Source organism: Thamnophis elegans, chromosome 6 (genome assembly GCF_009769535.1).
Source record: "Thamnophis elegans isolate rThaEle1 chromosome 6, rThaEle1.pri, whole genome shotgun sequence".
Taxonomy (NCBI): Eukaryota; Metazoa; Chordata; class Lepidosauria; order Squamata; family Colubridae; genus Thamnophis; species Thamnophis elegans.
In genome coordinates, this window is record NC_045546.1 from 74,684,276 (window position 1) to 74,710,666 (window position 26,391).

General features: G+C 43.3%; 1 protein-coding gene across 1 annotated transcript; it reads right to left on the reverse strand.

Annotated features, from left to right (window-relative positions):
• Positions 1 to 964: 964 nt before the first annotated feature.
• Positions 965 to 25,737, reverse strand: UBE2QL1 (ubiquitin conjugating enzyme E2 Q family like 1). The gene is made up of 2 exons (XM_032220331.1): positions 23,395 to 25,737; positions 965 to 2,299 (listed from the first exon to the last, which is right to left on the reverse strand). Exons 1-2 carry the CDS (start codon positions 24,205 to 24,207, stop codon positions 2,168 to 2,170), a joined length of 945 nt encoding a protein of 314 aa, XP_032076222.1. The 5' UTR covers positions 24,208 to 25,737; the 3' UTR covers positions 965 to 2,167.
• Between the last annotated feature and the right edge of the window lie 654 nt (positions 25,738 to 26,391).

The window sequence follows — 26,391 nt, forward strand, 5'->3', positions numbered from 1 at the left end:
TCCAGGAGCAGCTGGAGCATCGCACAGACGCTAGTACACATACATGCACTGCGCGCGTGCACGAAGATGCCGCCAGCCCCCTTCCAACCGAACCGGTTGGAACGGGGCGAGAAACCCACCCCTGGATAGAATACAGGAATATCCTTTGACTAGGTGAGGCTGAACATTTCCAGAGTAATTGTTTGCTTTGCCTGGAGATAGGGAGAGAATTTAAGAACAGAGTGTTACATTTCACAGAGGTTTCATGTTCCGATTCCTATCCCAAAACATGCTGCCCCCACAAACAGAGCAAGAACCATACCTCCCCCTTCAGATTAAAGTCAAATGTTGGCAGAGTGATCTTAAGGGGTTTGGAGGGGGACATCATGGGAAGGCTGTAGATTGCCCAGCCTAATATATAAATGTGCAGACTCTGTTCTTTTCTTTTGAAGTTGCTCACATCAAAGTGTATAATTGAACTGCTGTAATAATGTGCAGTGGGTTTTGTACGTATGTCACCCAACTTTCACAAGCACACAATGCTGTTTACTTCCATGCTCGATGAGAGGTAGTATTTCTTCAGATGTTTCCCTGGCCCCCACTTTGCTTGTTACGTCGTGATTTCTGGCTATCAGCCAAGGGGATGCAATTTCCTTTCAGGCAGTGAATTACGCTCCGTATCTTTTAGAGCAGTGAAAAAAAAAATTAAATTTCTTTGCTATAAAGCTTTCCCCAAAAAAAGGTGTTCAAGCAGAAAGAAATAATATTCAGTATTAATATCATCAACAGCAGCCAATGGTATTAAGCCATAAGATTTTTTTTTACATACACATTGCTAAAATCTGTGTAACGTGAATTGTTTTTTTGCAGACCCAAGCCTCAGCCTGAAATTTACTCATCAGGGAGTATTACAGCTGTAACATTTCCAATGTTACACTGTAGTGTAATGATTTAAAGTAGAATAATTTAAACATCAAGACAATCAAATGGTTCAACTGATTTTATTTAGAATGGGTCCAATGCAATTTTTCCATTTGGGTTCCACATTTCAGATTCACCCTTTGTATTTCTCAGAACACTATAGGAAGTCTTAAAAATCAGTTTAATATAAGAAGGAATGTGAATCCTTGGTACCTGCTGGACATTTATATACGTTTCTGACACAGGACTCAAATGTATTCGTTTTTTATGTTGTCAAAAGGAAATCCAGGCATGCAAATAATCCTAAAGATGCCTCATTAAAAAAAAAAAAAACCAACTTAGTTTTTGTAACAGGTCTATCATTTCAAGCTGAATACCATGCATTTAAGGTTAAGCCTTCCGCAATCTACTTTTGGCCATTGCAGAAGTGAACAGGAAAATATGCTCACCCTACTGGGAAGATGAGAATTATCTGGCCACCAGTTCCTTATAATCTCCCACTACTGGGCTCCTCTTAATTTCTAACTGACCTTCATGGGATCAGATCGATTTTACTGGTGAACAACTGCACTCCACATATCACATAGCTAGCACATTTTGACCAACGGAGTGCTTTTCATTTTAAATACTAGTCTTTGTGTCTTTGCCAGAATCCTGACTTTCAAAAAAAAAAAATGAACATAAGGTCATGTTACAGAGCACAAATGAGGTCTAAAATTCAGCCACAGCGGACCACAGCTCCACAGAAAACACACCTTCAAGGTAGGTTGACCTGCTTGAGAAAAGAGATTTAAAAACAGCACAGCAAACATGGATCTTCAATGCACTGTTTCCCTAATTAAATATTAACAGCTTCATTTCACATTTAAATGAATTAAGCATCAATGGATGGAATTTCCACTACCACCAGTTGTTGTTGCTGTGCCATGGGAAAAAGCAGGTGACAATGTGGCTCAGATGGAAGAAGGGGGTACATGGTTGATAGGGCAAGTGATCTCAGCATCTGCACTAAAGTGACGTAAGATGATCCCTCGATCATTCACCAGTTTCAAAATATAATCTTCTACAGCATTTCCCTTCCTTTCCTTTGTAAACAGATCTGCTCATAAATAATTTGGATGTCTCCATGACATTCATGATAGTTAACAGAAGCTGGAGTAGAAAAGGATGGATGTGGTATACAGCATCGAGAAAATGTCAAAAAAGTACTTCATTCGTGTGATTGAGTTGTGTTGTTTAGCGTCTGATGAGTGGGTTGCAAGTTGTATCAGCCGTCAGACACGGGAGGAGTAACCCATCCATATTTTTCATGGGTCTTCACCAAGCTCTTAAAAGTTGCTTCGGCTTCCTTACGACTAAAGGATTTTTTCGATTTTCCAGCTTTTCTGCAGATGCGGCCCTGAATGAAAGAAAATAACCAAGAGAAGAAAATTAGGAATCTGGTATTCCACAGATATTGGCAATAATGCCACAATGTCATAGTTATTGGGGCTTTCCATTGGCAAAACTTCTCTTTACCAGAAAATGTGTTGATGATTTTTGTTTTTTTTGCCACAAATTTCTCCAACTGTCCCACCTGTTACTTTCTGATTCTGGCTAACTTCTGCCTTCCCCCCCCCCACTCCCCAGAGAAACTGTCAGAAAATGTATGGGAGTAAAAACTATTTACCACATTTACTTTCTAAGTGTTCCAGAGAGCTATTATTATAAATAGAAAAGAATGCTAGAGGCTGTTATTTTACTTTGTATTATGCCAGTTTCTTATTTGCATATTCTGAAATCCAAATACATGAATGGGAGGGGGGGAATGCACCCTGTTGCCTATCCTTTTGTAAACTGCTTTGTGTTATTACTGCACAATTGTCAAAGATTATGTGGAAAGAATCAGAAGGAAACAACACAGTAATTTAGAACTTTAAAAAGCATTTCACCCATATTTCTAAAAAGGCATTAATTCATAGCTCTACCATCTGCCCTGAAAGTCTTTAGAGAAAAGAAGACGTCACACCCCCAACAGTCATCTTCATGCCTCCGTGCCTTTGCTTCAATGTCACTATGTTCTGCCCACCTAACACCCATGCTACATCTGCTAGTAACCTACTCAACATTATTCCTCCCTTGGAATGTTAAGAACAGGGATAATAAAAGCACTATCCCCTTCTTGCTCCTTCAAAATTGTACTTGCAAAAAAGGTAAAGGTCTTTAAAACACCCTATCCTCTAATTCCGTGTGCAAATGCTGGTAGTGTATGTGAAGATTTCTTAAACTGTAATGTTGGCTTCTTAAAATGATGGCCATTTTTAAAGGGCAGCGTAAGACAATGTTATCTGTGAAATGGAAGATTCTATGCAGTTGGAATGATAACATCAACAAAAAAAACCCCAATCTTTATTCTTTGCATGTTCTTTATCCCTTGATATCTTTGTAAGCCATTTTTTTGCGGCGTGAAGGAAGAAGTTTATTTTACTGAAACTTGATCAACTTTCTTCAAGTTTTTTTCTTGTGATAGGGCAATGGCTTACAACCTCCTTTTTAAAGGATTTTTTAAATGTTAAGTCAAGTCTGCAGCCTTGGACCTCCCAGTTGGGGTTTATCCCACTACCAATAAAAGCCAACCCGATAAGCATTCTTGATCAGCTAAAGTCAGATACATGCTGCCATTTGGTTCATCAACAAAAACTGTGATGGCCAACCTATGGCACATGTGCCACAGGTGGCACGCGGAGCCATTTCTGAGGGCACGCAAGGCATTTGCCCTGTCAGCTCCAGCATACATGCACATGCTGGCCAACTGATTTTTGGCCCTCCAGAGGCTTCCCAATGCACACACCGGAAGCTTGGGAACAGAATGCTCCAGAAAGCCAGAAAGCCTCTGGAGCCTGGGGAGGGAGACAAACGGACCTATCCGGGCCCACCAGAAATCGGAAAACGGGCTGTTTCTGGCCTCCGGAGGTCCTCTGGGGGGCGGGGAGGCAGTTTTCGCTCTCCCCAGGCTCCAAGAAAGCCATGCGCATGTGCACGGGGCAGCAGGGGGAGGGTCATGCACGTGTGCACGGGGGCCATGGCACGGGGGCATTAAATTATGGGGCTGGGCACGCGAGCGTGTGCGATAGCACCCGCTCTCGTGTTTTTGGCACCCGAGGCAAAAAAGGTTTGCCATCACTGAACTATAGCAATAGCAATAGCAATAGCAGTTAGACATATACCGCTTCATAGGGCTTTCAGCCCTCTCTAAGCCGTTTACAGAGTCAGCATATTGCCCCCAACAACAATCCGGGTCCTCATTTTACCGACCTCGGAAGGATGGAAGGCTGAGTTGACCTTGAGCTGGTGAGATTTGAACAGCCGAACTGCAGATAACAGTCAGCTGAAGTAGCCTGCAGTGCTGCATTTAACCACTGTGCCAACTAAAACATTAAGACACTTTAATATAAAGATTAAGTCGGAAACAGCACCTGGCTAACCTGGTTTGGGTTCTGAAACAGAAATAGGGTCTGTTTTAATACTGGGGGGGGGGGGGGGGTTGGTGAGATTTCCAGAGAATATAAAAATTGTAGACTGAGAAGTTAAACAATCATCCTAGACAAAGGCAATGGAAAAGTGCTTTTTGGGCACGTCCATAATGTTTATATAAAGCACACTTTGTTTAATATATGTACACTACTTTAGTCTTACGCCACTTTGAAAGAAACCTCAAACTGTTGTTTTCTAGAATGCAAGAATTTTGTAATCACCCCTGGCATCAGAGGTTTACAGTATCCAGAATTCCCCAAGAAAGTCTTATCCTTAAGTCTAAGGTGCAGCCATGCCTACTAAATCTAATACAAAGGAGAGACGTTCAGGGACATGGATTTCAGAAAGGAAGGACAGAGTTAAGAGCAAAGAGAAGGGACAAGTAAATAAAGAAAGAAATAAAGAGTATAAAACAAAGTTGACCAGCAAATTGGAACTGTCACAACATACACATGTACACTGTATGGGGCAATATCAGGGGTGGGTTCCTGCCAGTTCTAACCTCTTCTATAGAAGAGGTTCCACAAATCTACATTGCCGTATAGAACCGGTTCGGCTCCCTCCCCCCCGCCCGTCCGCACATCATCAAGATGAAGAGCAAGAGGAGGAATTCTGGGAGTTGAAGTCCACAAGTCTTAAAGCTGTCAAGTTTGAACACCCCTGGGGTTTTTTTTCCTAAAGGGTTAGGGGTGCAAGGCTCTTGTAACTTGACAGCTTTAAGACTTGCGTGCTTCAAATGCCAGAGTTTCTGAGCCAACATTTTGGTTGCTAAGCAAGAGCGTTGTCAAGTGAGTTTCACCACATTTTACAAATTGGCCACACCCACCCAGTCACATGGCTGGCAAGCCACTCCCACTCAGTCACATGATCAGCAAGCCACTCCCACAAAGCAGGCCACACCTACAGAAGAGGTTCTAAAAAAATTTGAAACCCACCACTGGGCAATTTCCTACAGGAAGTATAGTGGAGAAAATAAATTGAACAAACAAAATGGAGACTATTCCTTGCAACTCCATTTTTTTGGCTATGGCTTGGGTCAAACCCAGTTCATCTCTGCTTAATCTCATCAAACCCAAAATTGATCTTCCCTGGCACTGTAGTTCTAGTTTAACAGAAGCCTGCAGGAAACTCTGAATTTATGACACTACTTTGTCTCTGTTTTGCTTCTCTGTGGATCTTTTCCAACTACTGAATTAAATTATTATCCACGGATCCTTCAATTGGCAGAAGGCATGAAATTGCTGTGGCTCACTGTGAATCTGTATTGCTTCTTCCCAGTCACATTCCCCCAGCAATAGCACTTTCATCAGGAAATGAAGCCTCATAGATACACACCCTTTAAGGTTGGGTTTAAGGCAGTGGTGGGATTCAAATAATTTAACAACCGGTTCTCTGCCCTAATGACCATATGGGTAGGTGGGGCTCAGTGGTCATGTGACTGGGTGGGCGTGGCCAACTCAAGGTCACTCAGGTCGATGGACGCTTCGCCTTAGTTGTTACAATGTAATAAGGGTTAACCGGAGAGGCAGTTTCTGTAAACAGGGCAATAAAGATTAGGCTAGAAACAACACTAGAATGTTTCCTTCCTGCCTTCCTTAGAGGATTAGCCCTGTAAAAATGGAAAAAACCAAAAGGAGATTTCTTCCAACAATCGGTTCTCTGAACTTCTTAGAAAGTTACCAACCTGTTCTCCCAAATAGGTGCAAACTGGCTGAATCCCACCACTGGTTTAAGGTAGCAATAGCAGTTAGACTTATATACTGCTTCATAGGGCTTTCAGCCCTCTCTACAGAGTCAGCATATCGCCCCCACAGTCTGGGTCCTCCTTTTACCCACCTCGGAAGGATGGAAGGCTGAGTCAACCTTGAGCTTGTGAGGTTTGAACTGCCGAACTGCAGTTAGCAGTCAGCTGAAGTGGCTGCAGTACTGCACTCTACCCACTGCACAACCTCAGCTCTTGGAGGTGTTGGACAGGTTTGGAATAAGGGGAAAAATACTAGTTTAGTGACAGTTCAGCTTATGATAACTTAAGGCTGTTTCCCAAAGGGCTGGAGATGACATCATGGAAATGTGGGAGAAAATTCCTGTTGCCAAGGAGCGTCTGTGTTGTGGGTAGATGGAAGTGGGGACAAAGCCCAAGAGTGACTCAGAATGTGCAGTGAAATGAATGAGGACGGGTGTTTGAATATTAATACCTCTCCTACCTACCTCCTCTCCTAACTGAAAACAGGGAGACTTAATAAGGAAGCAAACAATGGATTGGATGTAGAATTGGATTGAATTGATTGGATATAGAAGAGAGCGGAGAGAAGAGGAATGGTAGTATGGAAAGCTGCTTTCACATTTCTCTTATCTTTGGGGATCTTTGGAGAGAAATTGGCTGCCCGTAAACAAATGCTATGAACTTCCTGAAAAGGTTTATCATTCAGGAACGACTTGTTTTAACTATGCCAGGTTCATAGGTAATCCTAGACTAAAAACACTGTGTTTTACCAACAATACTTAATGATCCAATTCCAACTTCCAACTTGATAATTGCTTGTTCATGGCACCAGTTTTGTTTTTAAAGCAGTGGCTGGAGTAACTGATCTGTGTTCTTATGAGCTGTTTGATTAACTGGAAATATTCTACCTTTTTGAAAGTATCATTCCCACCAAACTCTGAATTAATCTGCAATGAAAATCCTGGAAAAGGTTCTACAATGATTGCACTTTGACTGGAGCAAGAGCTCACCAGTGCTCAGGAGGATTTTAAATATACGGACTTGACTGCTTATACGTCCCTAGTATCATAAAGTTCTTTATGGGAAAAATGTTTGTTTCACAAAAGACATGTCTGTTGGTTTTTCTGTGCGGTTTTATATCCTACCCATCAAGCAGTTCGAAAGCATGCAACTATGAATAGATAAATAGATACAACTTTGATGGGAAGGCGTTGTGGCCCAGCAGGAGCCATTGGAGCTACCACCAGACTCCAACAGCGAGGGGCCCTATGAGTCGGCCCTGGAGGATGTGGAGGACCCTGGACAGGGTGCCGACTCTGAGCAGGGCGCAGAGAAGCTGGTTGGCCACGAGGAGGCGCCTGAGCCTTGGACCAATGGGGAGGAGACAAGGGAGTGTGATCCGGACATCAGCAGTGGGGAGGAGACAAGGGAGTTGTTCCTAGATGCCTGGCACCAGAGAGCTAATAGGCGTAAGGAACAGTTGTGCAGTTACAGGAGGTAATTGCACTCAGCTGGTGGTAATTAGCCTTCTCTCAAGACTATAAAAGGAATGCTTGTGCACACGACCCTTTTGCAGGAGTCAACGCATTAACTAATGTTGGAGAACTGTCGTGTTAGCTTGGCAGGCTGGATTGCTGCCAAGGCTTGTCCGTGCTGGATTGCTGCCAAGGACCTCTCTGTCTGTTAATAAATTTTGTAAAGTATCTTTGGCTCGGTGTGCTTTGGTGTGGGACGAGGGGGGTCAGAACAGGAAGGTAACAGTGTTCCGTGCACCTCATTATGCTGGCCACACTATGGAAAAGGGTCTTCAGACAACGCTGGCTCCCTTGCCTAAGAAACAGAGATTAATACTGCCCCCTAGAGTTGGACACAACTGGACAGGGGAAAACTTTACCTATCTATATAAATAAAAATGTAATAGTTGTTTGTTCAAAATCACTAATCTCCGATAGTTCTTCACCGATTGCTTTGAAATTTTGACACAACGTTGCATTCAAATACGCGAATGTTTTTATACACATAGATTATATAGATGTCACACCTGTGACAGGTAAAAACATGATTTTTTGTAAAAACATGCTTTTTTGAAAACCAGCACCATTTAGAGGACGCAAAAGCAACACACGCTATAGTAAATATTTCATGATTCCATTTCAATGTTTCCAGTGCCATCTGGTGGATGTAAAAGCAACACATGCTATACTAAATATTTAATGATTCCATTTCAATGTTTCCAATTGCATTGTTATATTGAATTTTCATAGATTTTGATTTATTTTCATTTTGATTTAATTATTTCGTGTGACAGTGCATTGGAATTGAGCTGTGTCGTTTACCATAGTGAGTATAGTATATTTGGAACAGTTCGGGTTCTCGCCAGCTTCGTCCCAACAGTCCCTTTATATGTGTGGCTGGGCTGTGGCCGCACCCTTTCCCCTTTCCACCCCTCCTCTGATGAGCTTCGGCCATTTCCGCCTAGGGGAGCTGAAGCCCTTCGGCCTCCCCCTCCCCTCTCGCCAGGCCTTTGCTGTCTGTGGCAGGGTGCCCCCTGCGCCATCTCTCGGCTGCCTCCCCCCCTTAAGCCATCTACCCCTGGCCAGCCCAGCGGAACTCCAGAGGAGGCGGAGCATCTCCTCAGCCCGGCCGGCCGCGCTCTCCATCCCCCCCCACAGCGAGTCAGCTATGGCCTCGCCAAGGCAGCTCTGACGGGGTGGCGGTGTCAGCCTGAGGTGCAGCAGGGCTGGGGTGGCCCCTGGGTGCCCCGTGAGGTGGCACACCCAGGACTTCTCCTCAGAGATCCTGGTCATCTCACTCTCCTGGGCCACTGACTTGGGGGAGCCCAAGCACAGCTCCTCCGAGGAGATGCTCAACAACTTCCACGAGGCCGACAGCCCCGGCGCCGTCTCCCCCGACCAGCCTCGCCCGGCCCAGCAGCCCCGAGTCCTGACCAACGGCAGCACCCACCTGCCACCCCACTATGCCCAGACTGGGGCACAGCAACGCATGGCCAGGTACAGCTAGTAGTTTTATAAATCCCCTGCTCCCTGCTGAAGAAATGAATATTTTTACAAGATTTCTATTTTGGCATAATGAAGCAGTAAGATTTTGATAATAAAACTGTCAGGACTGCAATTATATTCCTTTTAGAATTTTGGCCTGCCACACTTTCTCTTATTTCATTATGCTGTTTCTTTAGTATAGTTGATGGGAAGGGGGAATAGACAGGAGTGAGATTGTGGAATGTATTATTTTCATTCTTTACTAGAAGCCAAGGTCATCCTTTGTCTCCACATCAGTACACCTGACCGGAAGCAGCTGGATGTGGATGCCAGCATGGAAGAAGATTGGACCATGTGATGGATTGTGGGTGTGGGGACAAGATCATGAACTTTTAACTGGGTGGAATTGTGATGTCATTTCCAGTATTGGGATTCCATAGCACGATGCCAACATGCCTGTCTTATTAAATTGGAACTTTAAGGATAGTTTTGCCTTTGTCTCTGGTTTAATTCTGCATGATATTTGGAACGCTGATATAAACATTATGTGGAATAAGAAAAGACCCGAACTTCAGTATTTAATCCTTGATAATAAAGGACATATTGCATAGAAAAAGCCCCTTCCTTATTCATATTGAGCACTTCACACTTATACACTTAGATATATACTGGAACCAGAAAGCTGGCTTGATTTGCTATCTTGGTTTTTAATTTCCCTAATCTCATGAATTTTGAATATAAAACCCTCATGGCAATTCTGCTCATAAACTCAAATTCCAGGCCACAAGATACCTTCTAGCATTCGCTGGGAGCAATTTCTCTGGCTCACTCTCGCAACTTCCCCCTTATGAGTCTATTCCTAGAACTCACATGACAAAGCAGTTCCTGCAGATGTGGTCCCATTGCATCCAATTTGCAATAACAAGCTGGAAGTGTTCTTGTCTGGGCTCTCACCCCACTTCCTTTTCCTCAGCAGGTTATTCCTAGGATATTATGACTTGTAGTAAATCCCAGTGTTACTGCATAAAGGCCCATGCATTAAGCAGACCATCTGCAATTTTCCAGGATAGCTGATAATAGCCATTCATATTTAATTTTTTGATTTTGATTTTATTTGTCTTGTATGCCGCCCACTCCTGAAGGACTCCGGGCGGCTCACAATAGACAAGGGAAAGGGGGAAAACTAGACAAAGACAACACTTTAAAAACAAAACCGCAACATTCACAATTTCCGTGAGGCTGGATATTTCACAGGCTCCCCGGCCAGCTGGAGCAGCCAGGACTTGGTGGCTTTGCGGAAGGCCAGGAGGGTAGTAAGGGTCCGGATCTCGACAGGGAGATCATTCCAGAGGGCTGGAGCTGCAACAGAGAAGGCTCTCCCCCGGGGGGTCGCCAGCCGACATTGGCTGGCAGATGGAATCCGGAGAAGACCTAACCTGTGAGATCTAATCGGTCTATGGGAGGTAATCGGCAGAAGTCGGTCTCTCAGGTACCCAGGTCCGATACCATGTAGGGCTTTATAGGTAGCGACCAGCACCTTGAAGCGGATTCGGAGACTAATGGGTAGCCAGTGCAGCTCGCGGAGGATAGGTGTGACGTGGGTGTACCTGGGTGCACCCACAATCGCTCGCGCGGCTGCGTTCTGGACTAACTGGAGTCTTCGAACACTCTTCAAGGGCAGCCCCATGTAGAGCGCATATTTAAGCATTTTTGAATGCATAATTACATTAAAAAAATAAACATTACAACTTCATCTATCATAACTATGTTAACTATTTAAAGTTACCTAAAAAGGAGAATTCCATAAAACCACAAATTGTTGACTTAGTCTTGTCAGACTTTGATTCCCCTGCTATTTAAAGTGAATTGTAAATCTTATATTCTATGGTGATTTCTGACTTGATTGCAGCATTAACTTGACACCACCCCCCAAAACCTGAACATGTTCAAAATAGGGTAAGGAATATACCAGTGGTGGGATTCAGCCAGTTCGCACCTATTCGGGAGAACCGGTTGGTAACTTTCTAAGTAGTTCAGAGAACTGATTGTTGGAAGAAATCTCCTTCTGTTTTTTTCCACTTTACAGGGCTAATCCTGTAAGGAAGGCAGGAAGGAAACATTCTGGTGTTGTTTCTAGCCTAATCCTTATTGACCAGCTTACAGAATCTGCCTCTCCATTTAACCCTTATTATATTGTAACAGCTAAGGCGAAGTGCCCATCGACCTGAGTGACCTTGAGTTGGCCACGCCCCACCCAGTCACATGACCACTGAGCCCCACCTACCCAGATAGTCATTAGGGCAGAGAACTGATTGTTAAAATATTTGAATCCCACCACTGGAATATACGAACAAGGGCCAGACACACTATCACTAAAAAAAATGATAACACATGAGACTGAAACCATCGTTGCTACAATCTGAGCTATCCATTCAGAAACCAGGTTTAGAAAAAAAGGCTACTTAACAAAAACACGAAAAGCAAAAGGGTGAAGAGACAATCTAAAGCAGCGGTCCCCAATTATTCTGGCTTGGAGGCCTAACGCGGGGTGGGAGAAGAGAAGATTGCTCCATGCAAGTTGTAAGCAAGTGATGTGCTACAGATTCATTAATGCAAGTGGCAGATGCCCATGCCTACACAAAGCAGCATTTGCCACAACCGCCTGCTGCTCGCACAAGGGGAGCTTTGCACATGAGCACAAGTGTCCACAATACACGTGGATGTTCATGCATGAACACAAATGCCAGTCACTAGCACAAGAGTGGAGTTGCATGCATGCATGTATTTATTTATTTATTTATTTGTCTTGTATGCCGCCCACTCCCGGAGGACTCCGGGCGGCTCACAAAAGACAAGGGAAAGGGGGAAAACGAGACAAAGACAACATATTAAAAACAAAACCAACATTCACAATTTTTATGGAGGTAGATGCTTCTCAGCTCCCCGCAGCCTGCTGGAACAGTCAGGATTTGATGGCTTTGCGGAAGGCCGGGAGGGTAGTAGGGATCCGGATCTCAACAGGGAGCTTGTTCCAGAGGGTCGGAGCTGCAACAGAGAAGGCTCTCCCCCGGGGAGTCGCCAGCCGACATTGGCTGGCAGATGGAATCCGGAAGAGACCCAACCTGTGCGATCTAATTGGTCTGAGAGAGGTAATCGGCAGGAGGCGGTCTCTCAGGTGTCTCCCACCATTCACGTGGTAGAGCTGTGCATGGATATTCCCCTGGTGCTTGTGCAGCCCAGTTTCAAACAGGCTGCAGCCCAGCTGGGGAGCCCTGATCTAAAGTACAACAGGGAAGGTATGACATTCCCCTGACCAGAAAGCCTAGGAAACACTCTTATTAGCACACATGTTATTCAGAAACCCACCTCCAGAAGGTAAAATCTGCAAGACCCCAAAACTATTTTTAAAAATTTAATCTGCTGAAACTTTGCTAGATTCAGCAATACAGCTATCCAACAAGACTTCAACAATTTGCCTGAAATATATTGGCTAGTTTGATTCATTGATTCTGCAAGTAGTTTTTTTTTTCCAAATTATCTATCTTCTTTTGAAATTTACTTTACATCATAGCTACATAACGAAAGATGAGAATATTAAAATGTGAATTATTAAGGAATGTTTGCTTACACTCATTATTTACTAGAATATGGTGTAGAATTTTTACGGCCTTGAAAATGAGGAAAGTAAGAAGAATTTATTGGTGTTTAGGTATATGTCTATGTATATATTCACAAACACACACACACACACACACACCAGAGGTGGGTTCCTACCAGTTCTCACCTATTCGGTAGAACCGGTTCGTCAAATCTACCGAACCGGTTAGAAGAGGTTCCACCAGTGGACCCGGAAAGCAGGCCACACCTACAGAAGAGGTTCCAAAAATTTTTGAAACCCACCACTGGTCCTTGGATATGATTATTCTACCCTATCATGCTCATATTTATAAAACTCAGTGCCTCTGTGAAAAGTAAGGATGACTACTGCGTTTGTGGTGCAATCGGAACATTGCGTGTGTTGGAGTTGTTTTAACGCAAACCAAAGATGCCTTTTAGAAAACAAGATTACATCATATTCTTATGCGTGCCAGTGCTGTGTGTGAGGTAATTTAAGGTGGCTCTGTCAAGTGTCATCGGCATCTTCATATCTGGTCACATGGACGGCAAGCCACTCCCATCCAGTCACATGGGTGGCAAGCCACTCCCACATAGGAGGCCACACCCACAGAGTAGGTTCGAACAATTTTTGAAACCCACCACTGACACACACACAAAAAAACCCAGACAAGTTCTTTTAGGAACTCAAGTACATATAATTCCAATAAATCCTGACTATAATCAGTTGTGTACAAATCCTGCTATTATCAGCATGGCTCAGTCAAGCATAATAATGATAGTTCATATGTTCAAATGTTGCTGAATTTATGAGATTTCTATGTTCCTTGCAACCCTTCTTACTATAGAATTTTTACTCCTTTTTGGAGCTTTATTCAGAAGAAAAACCCCTGAAAACAAAATAGCTCCCTCCCTTGAGCCATGAAGCTCTTTCTTGAAATACCATTATCTGCATTTCTTTTCTTTTTTGTCTGTAGAAGAATGATTCTACTTCCTTCTATTCTGTATTCTGCTTTATAAAATAATTACGACACAGTCCTTTTAGGCAGAGAATAATACTACAGGAGTGCTGGTGGTGCAATGGTTAGAGTGCAGTATTGCAGGCTAACTCTGCCCACCCCACCGCTTCGAGTTTGATCCTGACGGGCTCAAGGCTGACTCAGACTATTCTGACCCGGCTAAATAAAAACCACAAATGCTCTGTAGTTAAATCAATGATTCCTTTATTAGGAGCGCCAGCAGTCCTGGCAAAAAGTCTCTCTCTCTCACAGCAGGCGAACAAGTATCTCTGGCAGGGAGATGAATAGTTGTCTGCCATACCTATTCATCTCTGCCCTCTGCCTTTTATCCTCAGATCGGGTTGGGCTTCACTAGCAGAAGTGGCTCTTCCATCCCAATGATCGGCCCCTAGATTTCCACTGCTCTCCTCTCCTCTCCCTTCTGCACATCCGTACGTCAGGCTCAGGACCCAGCTGTTCTTTCCCTTCCCCATCAGCCACCCCCAGACTTGGAGGCTGTTGACTCTCCATCTGAGGGCTGCTGGACAGCCTCTGTCTCTATCTCTGATGGCTCGATTCCCTCTTCCCCCTCAGAGCTGTCAGGTTGCCTGGATGCTGGCCCTGACTCCCACACCGCCTCCTCATCTGATTTGGCTGCTGGAGGAGCCGGCGGCCAACAGCCTTCCATCCTTCCGAGGTCAGTAAAATGAGGATCCAGATTGTTGGGGACAATATGATGACATTTCTAAACTGCTCAGAGGTTGCTGTAAAGCACTACGAAATGGCATATAAGTCTATGTGCTATTGCTATTACACAGTTGGTCCTTGAGACACTACTCCTATCATTGAAGTTTTACCTGCAATTCATGACTTGATCCTAAAGTTAGAGTTGGACTGGTCACCTTGTGAAAGAATGGGCTGCAGGCTGAAATCATTTTTTTTTTTAATGAAAGCCATCGGGATATTTGTAGTACCCAAAAGTATTCTGAAAATAAAGATGATTTTTGAAGTTGGCACTTTGCCTTGCCATATGTTTCCCAGTAAGGGTATGGCTAGCTGATGAGAGCTAAATAGCTTGAAATAGATCTATACTAGTCTCCCTTTATTTATTTATCAGCACAAATAAAAACACACACACACACACACACACATATAACATACATATGTAATATATTATGTAATTAGTGTCACAACCTCTGGTATGCCCAAATTAATACACTAATTAATACACTAATTACATACCTATTTCCCTGGCTCAGCTGATAAAGGAGGAGAGCTTAGTGGTTAACACATCTGCTTAATATGTAATACAGCCCAGGTTCGAATCCCAGTAAGGGTATGGCTAGCTGATGAGAGCTAAATAGCTTGAAATGGATCTATACTAGTCTCCCTTTATTTATTTATCAGCACAAACACAACACACACACACACACACAAACATACACACACACACAGACACATATAAATCTAAAACAAAATCTAATGGACTCTGAAGCTTGGCAAGTATTATGGAAGATCTCTGGAGGTATTACACCAGAGACCAAATTTTATGTAATTTCCATTCATTTCAGTGCTGTCTACACCAAAGAACTTCCTGTCAGATTTTACTCATTATTTTATACACTTATTCAAAAATAACATAGACTTAAATGGAAATTCGTAATATACATGCATTGCAACCCTTCTGTTAAGATAATTTCATGGGAATTAGCTTGTTGATCATGGCCAATGTTAATCACGTTAACTAAATGACACTTCAACATTCCAAGTATAGTTCTGACTGTTAAACAAAGACAGCACTCCATGGAAGAGGCAATCATAAATTATATAATATTCTGCATATGTTCTGGATTACTATCCTTCTACAATAATCTCCTTTCATTTGACATGATGTCTAGAGCTGATGGGAACTTCTGGAGATCACTAGGTTCTTTTGAGCCCAAGTAATAAGCTTCCCCAGTTTCAGCTGGCCATTTTGGGATGGGCATGTTGAGCTCCTCAATCTATAACCTAAATGCCCTGGACATCGGCTCCCACCCAGAATTCTCAGCCAACATGATGGTGCTGGCTGGGAAGTCTTTTAAGAGATGATATACAAAGCCTCAGAAAGGTATCTAGTTAGCAAAACTTGGGATAAATGATCCTCTTGTCTTATGTATTAAAAAAACCCCTATCAGCATTGCCCAATTAACATGACAAATTATTCTGAAGCTATTATAAAGGGATACAAACTGTAAACTTACAAAGAAAACAGAAAAATGACTACAATACTGTACATTTCAACATCTCACCTGGCAGATGAGAAAAGAGAGTTGTAACAGAATCAGTGTTTCTCACGCCGATCAGAGTTTTGGTACATACAGCCTGTCTTAGCAACAGAATGATCTCTGTTACATAACACAGAGCTTGGCAGGAGTTACTCAGATTATCATGAAATCACTGACCATTCTGTACTTTTAATACTGATGTCATTTTTTTTAGTAAGAATAAAGTATTTTGTACCTGTTTGCATTAATGTATCTCATTTGCATCCCTTGGCTTTGTAATAATACTGTATAAAAACAGGTACTCGGTTTTTCTTTTAAAACATAGGAAATAAAAACTAGTGATTAAACTCTCTAGTGAAATATTGCAGGGTGAATAACACTAACAGAAACTGAATGTGCCATTCTGGTCTGTTCAGAAGGAAGAGCCATTTTTTTTAAAGCAGTATTTCTCATTAGTAAATGTCTATAGCATATAAATTTTAAAAGCCTCGTATTTATTACTTTGCCTCATCCTGAAAATCTAAGAAGTCTGTGCTATTTAGGAGACCTTAAAAAAGGCCACAGCTGTAGTTCATACAGGAGTGCTGAAAAAAATATCCCAGAAGCCAAGGGCCAACCAATTATCTACTCTTGCCATGAAAAATCAGCAGTTGAGATCAACTTGAAGGAGTTTTTAGTTTGTAACGTTTTTAATTTAAAGGAAGTATTTTTCAGTTACAACATATAAACTTTACAGTATTTCCGATTCCCTTCTTCCATGTGATTAAAGAAATACCGAAAGCTTATGTTAAAAATGTATCTTTAAGCCATCATCTGGTTCAATGTTTAATTTTAAAATGTTCACTATTTATGTATTTGTGAAAGATAACCATCCATTAAAGCGAGAACGAAAGAGTAAGCAACTACGTTGTTAAGGAATTGTGAATTTATTAGTTCAGTCTCTTTTTTCAGTGATAGCTAGTTATTTGATGCCAGGGACTCAATGGAATCTGATCTCTTTGGGCAATACAGAGCAAAGCATAATCTCATTAAAATAAGAAGCATAAAAGCCGTGAACTGAAGCTAAGATTAAGGAGATAAAATTAATTTATCTTTAAGGTATCACAAGAGTCATTATCTGTTTTTGGAAGAGTAATGGTTGAGTCACAGAAAGCAATTAAATAGAAGCCTATTTTCTACCGGAATTTGCCAGGCTATAAAAAAACTCAAGCACAACCAATTTATATTACGTATAAAGGGGTATGAATTTAGTCAAGTAAGTAATGAAATATGACACAATACATTTGGTTAATTAAATATACAAACACTTCTCCCCAAAATGAATAAATATTTACAGAATATAAATATTTACAATACTTATATCAGGGAAACAAGATTCACAGTTCTTTACTGAAGAATTTTGGAAATGGAGAAATAGGATTGTATTCAATGTTATACAATTTGTGGAAAAATGAGCATGGCTTCCTTGCCTCAATAAAACTCTTCTTGGATGAGGATCAAGGATTGAAGGAATGGAATATTATGAACCAAGTGTACAATATTTTCTAAAAATCTATTTCCCTAAGGTTTTTCTCATAAAGGGAGGCAACCCCCCCCGCTTCATTTTTAGTCTTTGATAAATGAAATATCAATCACTCTGAAATCTGAGAAACTCATATTGTTTATTGTTCACCAGGTTAAAAAAAGTATTTTCTCACTAATGGAATATAATTTCATTGTGTTTTGGGAGACAAAAACTAGATATATGTATTCACATTTTTAAGTCTGGAAGATGTACAGCTTCAATGAAAGCAATACATATAGTCGTTTCAGAAAAGTTATAGTTTTAATAGAAACTTGATTTAAATCAATACACAAATTATTGTCTTGGTGATTGAATTGATACTTTTACTCATTTTAGTCCACTATTTAATGAAATGTTGTTTATTGGTGCACTAATAATATATTCAGGGTGTTAACTTAGTAATTTACCATGCAGTATGTTTACCTGGTAGCCTAGTTATTTTCATTTTTTTTAGATTATTTTCTAAAATATTTTACTTTTAACAAACTAATTCTAGTTGGATTTAATTCTAAATAACCCTCCTACTAGAAAATTGAAGGTAACCAATAACCATTAGACATTGTCTCTCAATGGAAGAACATTATTCCAAGTGGGAGACTGACCTGCTCTTTATAGTTTTCAACAACCACAGGGAATTTGCTTCCTTCCCCTGTGCCATAAAAGGGACTGGCATAAGTGAGCTTAAATTTGGTTTGTAACATTATTGGTGGCCAACTTGGGAGATACTCTGATATGCAGATATCCTTCAGGTTACAAACACTTGTTCAGCAACTGTTCAGAGTTATGATCGCCCTAAATGAATGGTACTTATGACCAGTCCTTGGGGTTCCAGCTGTTGCAATTTTCTTGCACTCATATGATCACAATTTCCAATGTTTCCTGCCAGTTTCTCAAAAGCAAAGTCAATGGAAAGATGACGGGAAGATGGAAGTCGTGATCACATGATGTCCACCCTTAGCGATCTGTGCGGCTCTCACTTAAAAATGGCAACCGGGAACTGCTGAAATTGCTATTACTGAGCAGTGCAATCAAATGATGTCATGCTTTATGACTGTACTGATTAACAATGGGAATTCCAGTCCCAATTGCCATTATAACCCAAGCCTGTAGTAAGATACAATGGGTTTTTCCTTTACGTGGATTACAACGACTCTATTACAAAGGATTTGAGAGCTATCACGTGAATGTAATAATTTGGCAAGATTTTTGGCTATATATAGGAATCAATGACTGTACTCCTTGGTACTGTCTTCAGTACTCCCAATATACTAGTCGTAAAGTACCTGGCCAAATAGGAACACAGAACTTAAACTGTTAAATACTGTGTAGATCTATAACAACCATCTAAATTCTCCATTTGGAACATTAACATAAATGAAAGAGGTCATTCAAGATAATTAAAAAGAAAAAGAAACACCTCAGATAACGACTCTGGATCTTATATACTGTGGAGAGTTTCAGGTAACATAATTTTTAAGCTAAATATTGACTATTATGTAAAACACCCTGCTCAGTGTAAAACATCAACTTGCTAAAATATGACAAAACATATCAAATATAATCAGTGACCATGAACAAATGCATCGGCATTATCCTGAGATGCTTTCAGCAAATCACAGCATGCTTCATTTTATTGTGTGTGGAGGTGAGGGGTAAGTGGAAAAAAATATTAGGAGAATAGGAACCATAGTGGTGGTGGGGGGGACACCTGTTTACCTGATTGATGCTAATGAAATCAGTAAATAACTAGGAATAACTGAATGGGAGAAAATATCTGTTTGGGTGTCCTATTCTTACCAGTTAACATTCAAGCATTAAATCGTATATTAATAAAGGTAGCTTTGGTAGCGGGCCAACTTTTTTTTGGGGGGGGGGGGAGATCCTGCAGATATTAATGAGACAAATAAACAGATGTTTTTATATTATAAATTGGATCGCTAGTATTAGCGATGATTGCTGTAGTGTCTGTGTGCCATCAGAACAGACATGGCTGACCAAAGAAATCATCCTTCTCACTAAGGCCACCAAGGATGTTTCAGAGAATTCGTGGACTTTTCGGTTAAATTGCCGTAGTGGGGTACTTGAGTGAAGGCAATAAGAATGATCTCCTTCTGGTACATACTGGCTGGGAAATTCTGGGAGTTGGAGTCCTCCCCTCTTAAAGTTCCCAAGGTTGATAAACATTGTTTTAGGCATGTTTTTCAGAAATAGATCCCCAATCTCAGACGGGCTCAGGACCTTCCCAGAAGTCTCCCAAGGCCCTTCCTTTGACAAGCCCCCCCCAGCTCCAATCTCCCCCCCCCCCGGACCCGAAATACTTTAGTGTGGCAATAATGGCACATTTTTCTTACTTCCAAAATCTCCCTGATCGACTTCTGTGGGGATTTTTTGCATATAGTTTTTATTTTTTATTTTCCAGTAATAAACATATATTTTATGTTTATTACTGGAATAAGTAATAAGGGGGGGAAAGAATGATCTCCTCCTTGCATGGTGGTATAGTACGTGATACAAAACTGCAGCCAGAGCTGTATTTCAATGCAATTTTAAGATTCTATCCTTTCATTTAATAGGTTAATAAAGAGTCACTGATTTAGTAGTAAGATATTATTAATAGGCTTAATGTGCATTAATGCAGTTTAATTTTTAACGTATTTAAATATTTATTTTAATGCTTTTTACATTTATACAATTTATACATTGCCTGAATCCACTCAGACTGTGGTCAGTTCACAGTAGATATAATAAAACACAAGTATCTAATTTAACACATTAAGAATTTTTTTAAAAGTTATTTAAAAGTAGTCACCTGTTTACAGTCATTTTGTAAGCAGATGAAAGTTTTTAGAGGTTAAAACTAAGCAGTAATCTTTCCAAGCCTTATGCTAAATGTCTAGTATAGCCCTTGAAATATTGGATTGGCACAGGAGAGAGTTGACTTTATGGTCCACTCTCAGCCATAGAAACTCTTTGGGGGAATTTGAGTCTGTTCCTCTCAGCCTAACCTGCAGGAGAATTGTTCTAGAGAATAGGAAGAAGTGCCATGTATTCAAATACTGTGAGCTCTTGAATTGAAGAGATATATAGATCTAATAAATAAATATGTAAAAAACAAAGGGCACAAGCTAACAAAAAGAAATTCAACAGACTGCACCAAGACATTTTCTCCATTTCAATGAGATTTAAGTTGGAAGTATTCATTATACTGGGATTCTTCTGGTATCATTAATTGCCTATTGTATTTGTATGATTCAACCGAACATATAATCACATTAAATGCCTATTCACAAACGTATCTGTGTTATGGATAAAAAACAACAATGGATATCACGAGGCAGTTCTCCAGGTCTGAGACAACCAAGGCCCCAGGAAATGAATGGGGCTGAGGCATACTAAGCAGAGGCCTACCAGCAGCCTCTTTGCTGGTGAGCTAGCACTGTTCAGTGATTCTGTGCCCCTTCGTCTACTAAACAAGGGAGAAGATCTAGATCAGTGTTTCTCAACCTTGGCAACTTGAAGATGTCCAGACTTCAACTCCCAGAATTCCCCAGCTGGCTGGGGAATTCTGGGAGTTGAAGTCTGGACATCTTCAAGTTGCCAAGGTTGAGAAACACTGATCTAGACCCTTAGGGAAAACATTTGTGGATTCGGGGATTTAGAGCAAAGGTGTTATGGCTCTGTCCTTCCAAAGGAAACCAATTAAATGCCTACTTTATTGCATGAAGCTAATCACCTTATCAGTTCACCTTATTTCAAGATCCTGGTTCTTATGGCCACAACTGTACACATGAATGTGGTCTGTCGTCTGTAACGTTCCCGTGGTTCGCCCATGAGGCCAATGTTGAGAAAAGACAGGAGACAACCTTCTCGGGATGGAGTGACCCAGATTGGGTGTCTGAGAGCCCCTTTTATTGAGATAGAACAAAGGCAGGAGGAGCAATAGCATGTGCTTAAAAACAGCCTGTAAAAGTACAATTTCTAATCTACTGCTCAGTCTATATATGGTTAAATCCTGGACGTCAATGGTAGGGCACATCTCAGAATGTTATGTTATGCACTATCAAGATGTTATGGCGTTCTAGGAGTTTGTTTTCTCCTGTGTGATTCAGCGTGACTCTGCAAGCCCTAGTATGAACTGGGCCATGGGGGACACACACCTACACAAGGAACTATATTACAACAGTCGTCCCCCCTCCTCCATTTTTAGCCATCACAGTAGTGGTGACCTTACCGAAAGAACTGTGTTGTTATTTTTTCTACAGTCCATATTCCATCAATCAAGACTTCATTTGCCAAATCCTTGTTCTTTGAGACAGCGAAAGTAAAAGGAGGTAAGTATATAACTCGTCTTTATTGACTTGTGTCAGATTAATTACAACTGCAATATTTTTGTTCTTTCTGCATGCCACAAACCGCCTTTCAATTAAACCAACAGAAAAATCCTTGAAGCGTTGCATTAAAAAAAATAACTACGCAGGTTATCCACCTATCCTTTCACAAAAAATGTGATGGATCACAGCAGACATTTCTCCCCGCTTCCGTAATTCCAAAGACCAGCCAGCATGAAGTAAACCAGAATGGAGAGGTGTATGAAGATGATGAAGATATGCAGGAGCAATTAAGAGAAGCTAAAAGACAATTTAGTCTTGGAGTAGTGGACAACACGAGAAAGAAACTTAGAACAACCCTGCCTTGATTCTGCTTGGTATAAAAGGAGACAGAAGGTAAACTTTGGCTTTCAAGAATCTCTTCTCATATCCTTTAACAATGAGGTACCATTTCTGTGCCTGTTTCTGACCTAACCTACCGGTACCTCTAGCATAGTTTATGGACTATGGACTCCACTTGTTGGGTACATGCTATTTACTACTTCATAAACTCTGGTATAAACATTGAAGGCTTGGCCTTACACAAAACACTCATCCAAAATCAAACCAGTTGTACGGCTTGATTTAACACTGTGAACTCAGCCCCTGATTCAATGCCTTATATAAGGTCGCCAGCAGGCTTATCTGTAGCCCAGCAATATTGACATCTCTACTCACGAAGCGAAGGGAGTCCTCTACAATGCTGCAGCGAAGCAAGCTGAGCCACATCTGGAGGTGGTCTAAGGTAGCCGAAGCATCTTAGATAATCCCGTGACCTGTCAAAACCGCGGAGGACAAAATCGCGCTCGACGAAAGCGCGCATGTGACGTCATCACAGCGCGACGAAAAAAATTAACATTTGAAATAAAATTAAAATTAAAGCAAGCCGATTCACATAAAGGTAAGGGTTAGGTTTAGGTTTAGGTTAAGGGTTAGGGTTAGGTTTAGAGCGTTAGGGTTACGTTTAGCGTTAGGTTAAGGGTTAGCGTTAGGTTTAGCGGTACATTAACGGTTAGGTTTAGGGTTAGATTTAGGGTTAGGTTAAAGGTTAGGTTTGGGGGGGTTAGGGTAAGGTTTTCGCTTTATTTTTACATTTTTCGATCACAGCGCGATGTTTTCGTCGCGCTGTGATGACGTCAAATGCGCGCTTTCGTCGAGCGCGATTTTGTCCTCCGCGGTTTTGTGGTGGAACCGATAATCCAACTCAAGCTAACATTGATCAAGATCAAGCCATTCCCAATCCAGCAAATCTCCCTTACTGAATAGGAAAAGGAGACAGAATTAAGTTGCCAGAATATGTTGCACTGCTATGAGGAGTCATCAGAGAAAGACGTTTCATCCAAACAGATTCCAGTTCCATCAAGGCCATCTCTCTCTCTCTCTCCTACCTAGCGCCCCCCCCCCCGCCCCCCCAAGTATTCCTCAGCAGCGAGGAGGAAGTTCCTTACCTGGCCTTTGACAAGGCTAGCGGCAAACTGGCGCATGACAGCCTCAACGGTGTAGGCGCTCGACCATCCTCGGGGAGTGAGCAGCTCCATGCAGATGGCTCCGCCATCGAGGACGTAACCGTTCTCCAAGCGCGGGCTGAGCACCCGCATGAAGGGCGGCGCGAAGGGGAAGTTGTCTGGGAAGGTGAGGTTGAGAAGGATGTACTCAGTGTTGGTCTCTTTCATGTCCTGCCACAGCACCGAGTCCTTGTCCACCTGGAGCAGCTTCACGTTCCAGTCGAAGAGGCTCTCGTCCACAAGCTCCACCGAGATGAAGCGGTCGCTCAGGCGGGCGATGTCCTGCAGCTCTTTCATTAGCCGTCGGGTGCGCACTTGTGTGCAGTGCGCCTGCCGACTAGCCGGCACCAAAGCCGTGGAAACCAAGGCCGAGCCGGAGCGGGTAACGCCGCTGCCTCCTCCTAAAGGTTGCTCCTTCCCGGAGCCCGCCTCCTGGCCGCCTCCGGGTTGCTGCGCTTTTTCTTTCCCGGCGTCGTGAGCCGCCGGCGGTTGCTGTTGCTGCTTCGCGAGCTCCAAGACCTTCTTGGGCTTGTTGCGAGCGGGGCTCCCGCCGCGGCTGCTGCAGCTCTCTCTACTGGGGCTGCCGCAGCCGCTCGCCGGCGTGGCTTGCAGCTGCGGCTTATTCTTATGGTTGCTTTTGCCTCGCAAAGAGGAGCCCTGCTGGAGGCTGCCGCGCCGGTGGTGGTGGTGCTTGGGGTCCTCGGTGTCCCTGTTGTGAAGGCGGATCAGCCCGATTTTCCGGAGTAGGGTAGCCATTCTCCAACGGCCTTGTGGCGGGGTCGTCGAAGCGGCAGGGCGAAACGCGGCTAGGCAAAAAAAAACAAACAGCCGGGGGAAGACGACGGACCTCAGATCGGCCACCTGCCCGAGGCTAATTGAACCGGCGACCCCGAATCCCCCGGAGTCCCAGAAACAGAGGAAGCTGAAAGGACGGAGAAAAAAGGGGTTTGGGGGTTTGGAGAGATGCGGTCTGGACGGTACTTCTGGCCGGGTGGCTCCTCCAGCCTCTTTCCCCCCGCGGCTCAGATCCCTCCTTTCAGCAGCGCCGTTGGCAGCATTGCAGCATTCGAAGCGCCGTTTGCCCGGAATCACCGAAGCTCCGCGGCCGTGGCCATTGAATTCCCCCCGTGGAAAAGGAGGGGAAGGCACCACCACCCCCCGTCCGCACCAGCAGCCCCCTTTACCTCCGCCCACTCGCGCAGGCACGCTGCTGGTTCCGCAGGAGGCCCCCTCGGCTTCCACAATAACCTTCAGGTCTTATTGACCGAAAATATAAAAAAACGGGATCCTATCCAAGAATCATCCACACGCACACACACCTTCCCTCCCTTTCCTTTCCTTGCGCGAATCAAAAACCACCCACCCACCGGCGCGGAGAGCCCAGCGAAGGGAGAGGAGGGATCCCAAGGCAGTTTCTTTCCCTCCCGCTCCGCCGGTCCCACAATGCTGGAGAAAAAAAAATGTCCTCGCTAAGCTAAGCAAGCGGCGGCTCCTTCTTCAACCGCGCTTGGGGCGAGCGGCACCGGTTGCCTTCCTCTCTCCTTTGTTCCTCCTCCCCGGGCTTCTCCCGCTTGGGAAGCCGGCAACCGCGGGACTGGTTTTTTGGACTGAAAGGCGTTGACGCTCGGGATTGCAAAAAGAAGAAGACGAAAGCAAGCGAGCGGTGGGAAGGGTTGGAGAGCTGCCTTGAATCTCCTCGGAGCCAAAGAGGGGCGAGCTTCTTTCACGAGCCTGGCTTCGTGCTGCCCTTTAGCTCACCTCTTCGACCGGAGCGGGGGGAACCCGAGTCAGCCGCGCGGCGGGGACCCCTCCTCCTCCTCCGTTGCAGAGCCTGCCGCGCTTCTGCAGCGGATCTGACATTACTGGCGTCGGGGAGGAGAAAAAGCGGCCCTAAACTCCACCCCGCTACTCTGTATGCTCCCGAAGAGGATGTCCTAGGCAAAGGCTCACGTGGTGGCCGGCCGGGCTCTCCCTGGCTGGAGTGAAGGGGGAGCGAGTGGGGATTATGATGCGAGCGACGGATGCGGGAGCGATGCGTGATTCTTTCATCTTAGCCTCCAAAGCGTCGATTCCCCCTGTCCCCTCCCTCGCTTTCTTCACCCCCTTCCGCAATCACCGGTGCCAGGCAGGCGGCAGGCGACCTGCCTTTTGGGCCTTCTAAAATTACACTAACTGAACGACTGCAGTCATGCGAGGATTGATTATATTTATTGGTAAACAAAAAGGGAGCCTTTTCAAGCAGGAAATAGAAATTACAAAACTACAGTTGTCTCATCCCATTTTTTTCATATTGTCATTCACTTGTTAAGCAAGTTTTCCAAATAAACATTTAAAAACACACTGGTTTCTAATGAGATATTTTCTAATCCACCTGTTGCGTATTGCCAAATTTGGATCTAATTAAAAATCAAACTTTATTTATTTGTATTTGTATTTAAGTTTATTTATATGCCGCCCTTTTCCCTGGGGGGACTCGGCGGCTTACAACTTAAAAAAAGGGGGGGGGGAAACAAACTTTTAACATATAGAACAATACATCATTAAAACACAACATTCATACCATTCGGGCGGGTTGCAATCTTTAGCCCCAGGCCTGACGGGATAACCAGTTTTTAAGGGCTGTGCGGAAGGTCTGGAGGGTGGTGAGGGTACGAATCTCCACGGGGAGATCGTTCCATAGGGTCGGAGCTGCCACCGAGAAGGCTCTCCTCCGCGTGGTTGCCAGTCGACACTGACCGGCGGATGGAACTCGGAGGAGGCCTAATCGGTGAGATCTAATTGGTCGAATGGAGGTGATTGGCAGTAGGCGGTCTCTCAAGTTTTGATTTGATTTTGATTTGATTTTATTAATATTTGTAGGCCGCCCTTTTCCCTGAGGGGACTCAGGGCGGCTCACATAAAATCGGGAAGGGGAATACAGACATTAAGATAAGACATATA

Bases quoted from the DNA above. Each gene is read 5' to 3' on its own strand.
- UBE2QL1 (XM_032220331.1), bottom strand. From the start codon at position 24,207: ATGGCTACCCTACTCCGGAAAATCGGGCTGATCCGCCTTCACAACAGG. The intron at 2,300-23,394 runs GTAAGGAACTTC...TCTTTCATTCAG, and splicing joins CTAGCCTTGTCAAAGGCCAG to GGCCGCATCTGCAGAAAAGC.